We start from the raw sequence: 12809 nt of genomic DNA, 5'->3' as shown, positions 1-12809 counted from the left end.
GTTTTTAATGTGCTTCATGGAAGCAAACCAGCACACATTAAACAATCTTAATATTGTCACATCATCAAAGAGTCAGGGTATAAATGGATGATGAATCAATAACTGCAGCTGGATTGTGTTTGTTCTCTCCATCAGATTCCTGTCAACTCACAATCGACACAAACACAGTCAATAGATACCTGAAACTGTCTGACAACAACAAGAAGGTGACATGCGTCTGGGAACGTCAATCATATCCCGATCATCCACACAGATTTGATCCCAGGTATCAACTGCTGTGTAGAAATGGTCTCACTGGTCGCTGTTACTGGGAAGTGGAGTGGAGAGGAAATGTTTATATATCAGTGAGTTACACAAAAATCAAAAGGAAAGGAAAAAGTAAAGACGGTTTGTGTGGATGGAATGATCAGTCCTGGAGTCTGTACTGCACTGACGATGCTCCTCGTTTTGTTAGGCACAATAAGATAAGAACATTCATCTCCTCCTCCTCTTCAGTCTCTAACAAAGTAGCAGTGTATGTGGACTGTCCTGCTGGCACTCTGTCCTTCTACAGAGTCTCCTCTGACACTCTGATCCACCTTCACACCTTTAACTCCACATTCACTGAACCTGTTTATCCTGCGTTTGGTTTTTGGTCTCCTGGATCCTCAGTGTTTGTCTGCTGAGTGTCACCCTGTTAGAGAAACACTCTGGCTGTTGAACAGATAGTTCAGTCTGTAGATGTGTGTGTCTTTTACTCAGAGACAATTTTTCAATCAGTTAATGATTTAATCTGTTCCAAATGATTACTTATGAAGCTACTAGAGGTGGGGTGAGGCACTGAGGCGCCAAACCCTGTTTCATTCTATTGAAGAAGACTGGTTTGAAACACTGTATGACATCCCCATGACTAATAATGTTTGAGGCTTCGTACTTCACAATGAAGACACTGAAAGTAAGGTGACTGATTCAACCTGGTCTCCCACAATAATTTATAATTACTCTTGTGTTGAATTTGGAATAAACAACATGTGTGAATCATTGGAAATGTGTATCTGCTGTTAGATTTGTATCGTGATTGTCATTTATGCTTAGAAATATCTACTTATATATTCTTAGAGTTTTATAATTAGGTGTAGATTGGTAGAGGTTTGATCCTTAATAATTTGCAAGCTTTGTGTGCATTCCAGAGCTCTCTGACTTTCACACCCACATTTTAGGAGCATGGGAGAGGTCGTACCTTGTCTTATTGTTTTATGGTAGGATAAACGTATCTATATCTGTTTTAGGCTAAGTGCCTTTTGTTTAGATGGACGGCTCTGGGGAGTCTTCCTGGGGTCACAGTTTGACACCCCCCCCCCCCCCCCCCCCCCCCCCCCACACACACACACAAGGTATTCTTTTTTCACATGTATACCTATGTAAGCTGTTATATGTTAATGACCCTATGCTTATTCATATAACCGCAATAAAAGGAGTGCTATGGGGAACCTGGCTGAGAGTCTGACGGAGGTCAAGTGGGTGGAACAACACTTGGCTCCAGGCAGGCCTCCCTCATGCATGAGTAACACAAAGAACTTTGCCTACTTGTGTCTTGTTTCTGCTGTGTAGCAAATTGTCCTGAACGTTCCAGCGAATAGGTTTATGCTACAAACCTATCATCTGCTATAACTGCAGTTGACCACTAGATGTCACTAGTAGGGTCTGTCTTTCAGGCTTTAAAGCTTTTTTCTCAGTACAATCAGAAAGCATCCTCAAAAGCTTCTCAAGGCTTCATCTACCCATCTACAGAAACTACGATTATTCAAGATCCACATGTGTTGTTTTTTCTTTGTCTTTCTCCACTTACGGATATTCATAACGAACACCATGTTCAAACATGGTGTTCGTTATGGCCAGACTGTGGTTTGCATAGAAGTCCAACAACAAAACACCGCACAGAATCAGATCTGGGAGGCCGTTCCTCCCAATCCCACCCCTCCAGGTCTCACTGTCCTTGCTCACATGAGCATTGAAGTCTCCCAGTAGTACAACAGAGTCCCCAGGCAGAAGACACCTGGGGACCCCAAGAAGGCTGGGTACTTCAAACCCCAGGGAACAAACCCTCTCATCCACTGGGAGAAACCCCAACATACAAACAGCAAGCTGAGGGGATACTAGAATACCCACCCCAGGTCGCCACCTCTCACCAGGGGCAACTCTGGACTGAGACAGGTTGCCGGTTCGAGCCCCGGCTCGGACAGTCTCGGTCGTTGTGTCCTTGGGCAAGACACTTCACCTACCGCTTACTGGTGTTGGCCAGAGGGGCCGATGGCGCGATATGGCAACCTCGCTTCTGTCAGTCTGCCCCAGGGCAGCTGTGGCTACAACTGTAGCTTGCCTCCACCAGTGTGTGAATGTGAGAGTGAATGAATAGTGGAATTGTAAAGCGCTTTGAGGGCCCCGAAAAGCGCTATATAAATCCAATCTATTAGTATTATTATTATTATTACTCACTTTTGTTGCCAGCAGTTTAGACATTCATGGTTATATGTTAACTTATTTTGAGGGGACATCAAATCTCCACCATTATACAAGCTGTACACTGATTACTTTAAATTCTATCAGACTTTCATATCTTTAATGCTGACCCTTGAAAAGATATAATAAAATATTTCCAAAAATGTGAGGGGTGTACTCACTTTTGTAATGTAATGTAATATTATTGTTTAAATTGACTAAGTAATTATTTAATGTTGCAATTATTTATTTAATTTTCATATTTTTGGTCTACAATATCTAATTTTCTACTTCTATAACTGGACAAAACTTTGCGGGAACTTTTTGGGTGTGAAAACCTTTGAAACGTTTTGTCTAGCCAAACAGTCACTGTGGAAACAATTAGCTCAGCCTGCATTAATGCTTCCTGACATTCAGCATCCACCCTTCCTCCTTTTCTGTCTGTCCCTCAGGAGGAGAAGGAGGATGATGATGATGATGAGGAGGAGGAGCAGGAGCTACTTGAATTTCCCAGTTTGTAATAAAACTCTGTAAACTTGTGACAGCTGTCGGTGTGTGCCTATGCGTCCTGACCTTTTTAAATACAGGTATCATCTAAAAAACTCCTAATCACATAAATAAAGTTTTAATATTATCTCAAGCTCTGAATATATGCTCTTCTAACATGTGGTCATACTCACTTCACTGTCAGTTTGACACTGATCCAGAGTTATTATAATCATATAATAATACAGGATCTAACATTCCATCTCCTTCACTCAGAGTAAACCCATTATAGACCATATCTTACTTTACAGTTAACACTCTATTCTTCATTATTTATTCAGCCTAAAAATGTTCTAGTCCTGTTCAGCGGTAGACATGAGCACAGGTAGACTCTGTCATAAACCTGCAGTGTACAAGCAGGAAAAACGACCCAAATGCAAACTCACGGAGACAAAAAATGTCAACTCAAAATATATTACCTTATTGCAGGCGTGGAGGTGATACAGATACAAATAAACTAAACTGAGATAATCTAGGAATATAAACTCACAGGGGAAAAGCACACAGAGACGCGGACATAAATACACAGAAAGATAACAAAGGACGTGAGAGCACACAGGAAACACAGCTGACATGAATAATCATAATGAGACAGGGCAGGAGCAAACACAACATGAGGTACACTGACAGGAGACTATCAAAGTAAAACAGGAAGTACACAGAGAAGCAGAATAGAGGGGGAGAGAGAAAACAGGAGCACGAGGGAGAGCACAGACATGACGGGCTAGGGAAACATTATGGACTAAAAGTCAAGGAGGGGAAACATAGCACAAGAACTCAGAATTAAACACAGAGGGGAAAGACACAAACGGGGGGGGGGATCCAATAAACAAAACTAAACAGAACACACTGGGAAGCATAGAATAAATCCTTAAAATACCAAATGAACTTAACATAATTCAAAATCACAAGAAAACTGAGAATGCTGGGTCAAAATGACCCAGGACCATGACAGACTCTAAATCAGAATGATTTGAGGGTTATGAAACCAAATCCATGTAAAGGGAGGATTTTTGATGGGATAAACAAGAAGAAAAAAGGGATGATTATTGGCACAAAAAGAAGAAAAGTGTGGGATTAAATTAGTTCACACTTCTTCCTACCTCTTTTTAAACATGTTAAACTATTTATTAGGATTATTCTGTTCTCCTTATGCTGTTTTGATTGATTTTTTTTTCTTTCTCTGTTGTGGTTTTATTATTTTAACATCTTCAAAATGAAAGCACACAAACAAACATTAATAAGCCAGAGGTTTTAGACCATGCCTGATAAGTAATTGGTTTCTGGGTTTCTTTGATTCTAAGAACAAAGGCTTCTCCTAAACTGCTGCACACCATTGAGCTGACACATCTTTCTGGTGTGTAAAGAATAAACACAGACGTTAAATGTTTTTGTTTACTGTATGACATGCACGTATGAAACACTCATCCATATTCTGATCCTCAGAAACATTCAGCCTTAATAAACCCACAGCTGATGAGAGACATGGCAGCAGCACAGGAATATGACTGATTCTGAAGTATCTCCAAGTTTAAGAACAAATGCACTGACAACAAGTGCTGTAAATGTTTTAGTTAAGAGGGTTTCAGTGTAAATGATCACAGAGACGGCCTTCATTTATAAAATCAATAAATCAGTCTGGACTCTGTCTCATGTTTTGCTCTTGGACAAGCTTCCTCGAATCTAAATCTGAAAATAGATGAAAACTTCTGGAAAACTGAACTAATACAAAACACAGTTCTCTCTCTGAGTTAGCAAGTTATATTTATAATAAAATATAACTCGCTGACTGATTACATGGAGATAAAATATCAGGATATGGATCTTTTCATTCACAAAGGTCAGCTGGACACAGTCTTAAAATTTCCCATCACACCACTGTTGGAGTTTTCCAGTCTCACCCAGGTAGGAGTTCAACACCATGACCAACGAGCAGCATCTTCATGATGTCTGTTAAAGGCTTTTATGCTGAAAAACCATCCATCCATTCTCTTCCACTTATCTGATTCAGGGTCTTGGGGACTGAAGCGAATTAATAGGATGACAGTTGGGGTACACCCTGGACAGGTCGCCAGTCTATCACAGGGCTAACACAGAGAGACAAAGAACCATTCGCACCTATGAAAAATATCGCCAGTTAACCTAACTGGTAATCACCAGTTAGGTTAACTCCAGATTAAACTACAAAGAAAACTTTGTAGTTTAATCTGAAGTTTGAATGGGACAAACAGGCATTATCTAATGTTACACTGTAAAAAACTGTGAACACACTTTACTGTCCAACTGTGAGATCAGTGAGATGTTGTTTCCAGAGTCTGCAGTACTCTCATGTCTCATTCTTTCTGAGTGTTCAACACTGTTGTGGTTCACACATAGAGACTTGTTCTGGAAGTGAAAGTAAACGTTTCTTTGTGCGTCAGCAGTGTCTGTTAGCTGTTGTAGCTCTTAGTGAGTTTAGGTGGTGTTTAATTGTGTTTGCTGAAGATGTTTCTGCTGTTTCTGCTCCTCATGAATGGTAATGTTATTATCACAGGTGTAATATATGAATCGTTTACTTATATGAATTGCTGTTACTGTTAATGATGCAGTGATTGTAATCATTAATTATAATCTAGTCACAGCTGTGGTCAGAACAGGCATGAATGTGGTAACTTGGAGCTTTCATGATTTCTTTGACCTGTTCTTTTTTAGAGTGGAATGATTGTACAGCATCCATCTTTACTGAGTTTAGAAACAAGAATTAGGTGCACAGGCTTGAATTTATTTTGGATGTTCTATACGGGGCCAAACATGTACATACATTACACACAGTTTTCATTTACAAGCCTTTATTATTGTTAAAAGTCCGCTTGTTCACTGTAACTGTTTAGACTACGTTACCCATGATGCACCTTGGTATCTGTACTTCCGGTTGGGAACATGTTCAGCGCAGTTCTGCACAGATGAGAGGTGTGTCGGAGGAGTAACGTATTTACTTGCATTCCTGTGTGAGTTAACCAGTGATGGGAATAACGGCGTTACTTTTTTCAGTAACGAGTAATCTAACTAATTACTATTCCTATCGTTACAACGCCGTTACAGTTACTAACAAGAAAATGCGGTCCGTTACTATTTTTCAACAAACAGACGGTTGAAGCTGTGTTCAGCAACTTGAATCTTTGACCCAGAGTTCAAGCTCACTGCTGTAATATATCCTGTAATATAAATAAAATACTAGATAAAATACTTTACAAATATCAGAAATAGCCAGGAAAACCAATGGACTTCATGTCTGGCCTGCAATGTCATTGAACCTTGAACTACTCCAGCCGGCTTGCAAACACTGCACACAGACTTAACTCCTCTGTAAATGCACTGCTGGGCAGCTCATCCATTCAAACATATACAAACACATGTTAACCTTGGAGCTGCATAAGAGCACATTTTGTAGTATTTCACCTGAAAGCGCTGGCTTGGTCCAAAAGTCTCGGGCGTGACTCTGTCTTCGACTGGCTGAGAACAGGAAACAAATAACTTGCTGTTTCCTGTCCAGGTATTTGCAGTTGTTGTCCCCCCTTCAGCTACAAGATAGTTAATGCATGTCATCACCCACTGTTGGAAAGGAGAAACACCTTCCCTCCATTTTTCCACCAGGTGACCCTCAAAAGTGACAGCTCTGATTGAAAGTAGGCCGATACATGATTGTCTTTATAATCATGTGTTGGCCTAATTTTATGATTATTTAGAATATAATATATGAATTATTATAAATGTAAAAAACTCCCCCCACACATTTAGGCAACAGTGAAGTGAAAATGCAAAGTTAAAGTACCAACAATTCAAATACAGCCCACTGTGGAGGCATCACATATGATGCAAATTTTCATTATTATTACATCTGTTGGTGATGTTCCACAGACTCAAATGTGTGTAAAGTCTCTGTGATGGGAAAGGTTGGCGATCAACACATAACACATAAGTGCTGGTTTCTGGGCGCTGTTAGACGACAGATCACCTTCCACAGTGGGTCAGCATGTGGAGTCATGTACCGTACCTTTGACAGTGCAGCCTTCTCACTCAATGTTTGTGTGTAAAAACTTTTGATGTTTTATAAACTGACTGTAAAACTGGTCTCTGGTTCCTGTAGATTAATGTGGACTCTGAGACAAATCCACAGCATGCAGTTCATTTGTGTTTGTGTATCCTCAGTTTCCCAGCATGCTCTGACTGTGGAGGTTTATGAAGGGGTAATATCTGTCCTGTTGCCTTGCAAGTACTCGGGTTTTATACCTGAGGATGACCCCACAGTGCTGTGGACTCGTAGCAATGTCAATCCTAAATCTGTCCATGTGAGACGAGAAGAAACAGACGATCTCAGAGGACAAAACCAGCGTTACAGCGAGTGCACATCAATGAGACCTGATGCTCTGGACACTTTAGACTTCAGCCTCACTCCGAGAAACCCAACAAAGACTGACAGCAGCAACTACACCTGCTCCATCAGCGCTGGGAGAGAAGAACAGAGACATACAGCTACAGGTCAAAAGTCAGTAATAAACCAAAACACCTGCTGTACATACAGACCAGAAGTCAGTACTGTAGAAAAAGGTCAGAGGTCAAACTGAAGGTTTCCTAAATTGTTGTGACTCACCTGAAGAAACAGCAGCAGCATGTAGCTCAGAGCTAACTTCAGTGGAAACAGGACCTCACTGCTACAACAGCTGGAGTCTTTACTGCATGTGGAGGGTTATACTCACAACATTTACACACTGTACACAGTGGAGAACATGAGCTCTCTAACTGCAGCTCACAGAGCAGCAGGAAGTGTTCTGATGTTGAGCATTATTGCCAGATGCCAGTTGTGGTTTTAATGTTATAAAGTGCAGCAGAAATGGATCACTGAGAAGTTTAATCCAGTTATCCTGAATGAGACTCTCAGATTGGGAACCGCTGCCTAGTGTGATATTTAGATTATAGAGCAGCTGGGGTAACAGTGAGGGTAGTACAGAGATAATGACAGGGTTATATATAAAAACTGAAGTATATTTCTAATGAAGTGTATGAGGAAAACAAGCAGATGCTTGCAGCTTGTGTTCAGGACACAGATGGCCTCTGTGATGTAAAGCTTAGATTTGGGCTGGATGGGAGCATGTGCTTCTCTAAAACCTGTACATACCTGTATAGCACTGATGGAGCCTTTCCAGTTGTGCAAGTTGTTGTTTCATTTGGGTCCTTCAGCTTGAACCCATAAAAACAGAATAATCCAAAGTAGGTGATTTCATTTTTTTTTTTTTTTACATAGAGTAAATGTGTGAATATTTTAATACTCACTCGTAGAATTTTAGTTGTCCAGTTCTAACATGAAACTATCAACATGCTTTTATAGAAGTGTGTCAGAATCTGTTTTTATTCTAACCAGAGATTTGAACAATTTGAACCAAATATAAAACATATATTTTATATTTTATTGATCAGTGTTTTCTTTAACATAATTCCATAAATCTGGCTTCATATCTTTGATGTCTTCAGTATCTACAATGTAGAAAGCAGTAAAACTAAAGGTAAAATACTGAATGAGAAGGTATGTCCAATCTTGTGACTGAGTGCACATCACTTTAGTGGTGGTAAATTTGATTCTTTTTACTGAATCGAGTTTAAATGAGTCACTCACCAAAATGAATCGTGTTTTTTGAGTCATTTGAGTCACTGAGTCAGTTGACCAGAGAGTGCAAAAAATGTACATTTTCACTCAAACCTAATTTGTTTCTCTTTTCATGTAAATCCTACTGCTAAGATGAGTGAAAAAGAAAAACAACTATTTTTATAGAGCAAAAAGGAGCAAAAAAAAAAAAAAGATTTCTAAAGGAAGGCTCGGACTTTTCCTTTCTCTCCCTCCCTCGCTCACAGACACATAACGTGTATGGCAGTCCATTCTCCCTGCAGCACGGACTACACTGCCCATGATGCTACATTCTTTAGAGCTATGCCTGTAGCATTCTGTCTATTAGCTTAGCACAACAACAACAACAAAAAGGCGCTCTCTCACCCAGGAAATCTCACAGAGAGAGAGAGAGCGTCACCCTGTAACCATGGCAACCGTAACGCTGCCGCCTGAAACAACAGAACATAGCTGTCAAACAAACCCAAATAATCCTGACCCGTGACAATATGAAACAGGGAAGTACCGCCGTGTAATCCATTTATTTCAACAAAGTAACTGTATTCTGAATACCACCTTTTAAAACGGTAACTGTAACGGAATACAGTTACTCATATTTTGTATTCTAAATACGTAACAGCGGTACATGTATTCCGTTACTCCCCAACACTGTATATATATATATATATATATATATATATATATATATATATATATATATATGTATATATGTGTGTGTATATGTATATATATATATGTACATACATATATGTATACATACATATATATACACACACACACACACACACACACACAGGTGTGTGTTGTAACCACTACAGGTTGTGACAGCCTGTGCCATCCTCCACAACATCTTCCTCAGTGCTGGTGACATCGTGGCCCCAGTGGATGAGCCTGAGGAAGATGGAGCAGAGGATGAGGAGGGGGAGGCTGGGTTGGAGGCAGTCAGTGGTGCTCCTTGGCGGGACCAACTGTCATGTGAGGTGTCAGCCCTGGAGGAGGTACCACCAGACCACGACTACTGTTAACAGGCAAGTGCAAATTTGTCTAGGAACCTGTTCTCCGGTGGCATATGGCACTTTGTCAAAACTGTTGTCTGCTACACAGTCACGAGTATTATCCTAGTTGTAATACAGCATCCACCATCTCCTGCTTGCATATCTCTGACATCTTAGTGGTGTGGCAGCCGTCGATAGAGCCAGCCCTGCAAACCTGTGGATGGACGTTGCAGTGGACAGTGGGAGGAAGCATCCTTAAGCTCTCTTTGCAGACCACCCTGTGTGATTCTCCACTCGCTGACCAGACGAGACAAACCGCAGGTCACAGTTGTAGCACCCCATCCATGTCTGATCTGTCTTCAGCAGATCCAGCAACACTGCCAGGGACTTCCTGGCATGTATTGGAGTTGTGAAAGAAACGGTCTGGGAACAGGTCACTCAGGTTAATCTTGTGTGAACACATGTAGCTGCAAATATTGTAGTCTTCAAATGCTGCTTATGCATTGCACATTTGTTTTTTTGTTTTCTTTGTTGTTGTTCCTGATTTGTACTCTGTTTTTGAGTATTTATTCAATTTATTGCGAAAATAAGACTTGTAACGTCCAACACAAAGGGCATAATGTAACAAAATAATTTTAAGGAAAGCATCTGCAATGCAGGAAATAGAAGGTGTCTGGTGCCTGGAAAATCATCTCAGCACACAAATGTCACAGAACTGTCAAAGGAAATTAGAGGGGCGCAGCAGTCATTTTGGGATCAGACGTTCCAGAATTGAAAAAAGTCTGTCCATTCGCTCCCTGCTCTCCTGCGCCCTTCTCTCCTCAGCCTCCCTTTGTTGCTGCATGTGCTCCCTGATGAGGTTGAGCAGCTTGTCATTCCGATCCCGTTTCCTCTTCCTTGCTGTTGTCGGTGGCTGACTGTCTCCCTCATCAGTGTCAGATTCTGCTACGTTCTGGTCACCCACTGCTGAACTTGGCCCTGAGGTGTCCTCAGGGAGAGTGGACAGTAGGACAGGGGGCCTGATGGACGGCCTCTGTCCTATTACCTCATCCATGAGGGCAAACCAGGGCCAAGTGGCAGCAGTGGGCTTCCCACTTACACCCTCTCCTGACCCTGGATACTTGCACTCCTAAAGGCAGGGGAAATAAAAACAGGGCAGTTAACACATGATAACACCACAACAATTCTTAGTAGGTGTACATTTACTAACTTGTGTCCTCATGACTTATCTGCTTGAGAACAACATACTTTGTATTTTGCCTTGAGGTTATCCCACTTTTTTCTTGCCTGCAAGGGGGTGACTGTCCCCTGCAAGCCCATCTTCTCCAGTATAGTCCTGATCACACCCGAAAAATAAGAGTAGACAGAAACCTTGGCAACTGTGTTGATCCCCACATCCGAACGTTTGCACAGCAGAACGCCAGAGTGATACCGTCTGGACATCACAGGTTCTGTGCAGCATGAGGGTTAATGAAACTAAACTCATATATGGGTGTGAATTGATTTGTTCTTGTACCTCCATGCCACAGTGGCAGAATTCTTCATCCCAGTGAAGAGGTGGTCGTTTTCACCTCGCAATCTGATGAGGAGAGTTGTTTGCTCTTTGTTCCCTGCAACGTATCACAAAACGATTATTTAGCAAGATATAACGTAGCTGTATGTGAGTGGCAATGCATGACAAACTGCTGGGGCCACCATACTAGTTCACGTGCAATCTATCACGGGGATTCTATGGATTATAAGCTAAACACAGGCATATGCCCAGAGACTACCAACAGAACCGCTACAGGGGTTTAACTTTTGTAACACCAGATTTCAAGTACTTACATTTGAATGCGGATTCCTCTCCCACTGTCACGCCTGGTTCGCCCGCCATTGTTCCGCTCCAAAATCCTTCTACTGGTTCGGAATTTATGCGGCAGGTGGCCCGCAATGAATCCTGGGATATAGTAGGACATGAAGGATACATCGGACCCATCCTTAAAATTCAGGGCAAAGTAGGACGCATTTGTCGCCACATTTTGAGTACTCTTTGAATTCGGACAGCCTTCGTCGCGTCGCTGTGACGTCATTGCATCCAAATATGGCATTTTAAGCATCCTTCCCCTGAATTCGGACACAGCAACTGATTACCTTATGCTACGATTCAGCACAGGAAGGGAGGGGGTGAGTAACTAAAATGTGTTGCTAGCAGAGCGATGTTGGGCCTTTTGAGGAGCTATTGTCTTGATGTGAGCTTTCTACTCAGGGTTTTTTCTTCCAGTTCAGAGCAGTAATGTTTTTGTTAAGAAACTGGCTGTTGTTTTTTTCCACACAATTTTAATTATAAGCTAGATATATTTCTACTAATGAAATTAGTTAGCTAACAGCAACAGGGATGAGTCAGTGAGTCAGTTGGGCTTGTGAATCATGATTCATGAGTCAGTAAAGTGATTCTCGAGTATTGAACTATTCGTTCATGATTCGCACATCACTACATCACTTTATGAATGTGTGAATTGCTTTCATTCCAAACATTTATCAAATATATTTGTCAAAATCTAATTGTATACATAAAAATCTTTAGCTTTAACATTTTTTGGTCATATAATATACGAAAATTTTAATTTACTTGCATATACTGATGTATATTTTATTTATATTTGGTAAAACCCACGCAGCACTGTCATGTCTCGTGCAGGCGAGCAGGACTCAGAAGCGGCAGGGTCGCCACCAAGGTGGAACAAGAGAGATAAAACACCCTACAATGAGTTGAAACATTAACTTGTTATTTATTCCTGCATTTTTGTGTCATTCGTATTGTGTCACTTTGAATGTCCCTCACGATTTTCCACCATGACTGTGCGCAACTCCAATATCTTTAATGGCCTCCATATGGCCACCCATATGAAAAAATTCTGAGGCACCCCTGAGAGGCGGGACTTAAAGATCTAAAGATTTGAGAGGTTTATTTATAGGCACTGGGAGGGAGAGAGAGTCCAGAGAACAGGCAGGGAAGGGCTGGTGCTCCCTGCATGGTTGAGTATTACTGCTTTAGTTCATCCCATCCATTGGAGTAAAATCATTTGAAATATTTGGCTGCTTTTGAAGTCTTCACTTGTTGTATTAAATTAAATGAATGGTGTGTTGAA

General features: G+C 41.1%; 1 protein-coding gene across 1 annotated transcript in view; it reads left to right on the top strand.

Annotated features, from left to right (window-relative positions):
• The window catches only part of LOC134624280 (NACHT, LRR and PYD domains-containing protein 12-like), a 32637-nt gene extending 31339 nt beyond the window's left edge, over positions 1–1298 (top strand). The window contains exon 18 of the mRNA XM_063469241.1: positions 136–1298. Within this exon, the coding sequence (XP_063325311.1) occupies positions 136–665 (530 nt within the window). The 3' untranslated portion in view covers positions 666–1298. The remainder of the gene's footprint in view (positions 1–135) is intronic.
• The last annotated feature ends 11511 nt before the right edge of the window (positions 1299–12809 follow it).

The sequence above is a fragment of the Pelmatolapia mariae genome, linkage group LG3_W (assembly GCF_036321145.2).
Source record: "Pelmatolapia mariae isolate MD_Pm_ZW linkage group LG3_W, Pm_UMD_F_2, whole genome shotgun sequence".
NCBI lineage: Eukaryota > Metazoa > Chordata > Actinopteri > Cichliformes > Cichlidae > Pelmatolapia > Pelmatolapia mariae.
Note: the sequence above shows the minus strand (reverse complement) of the source record. Positions and strands in the feature narration are given on the sequence as shown.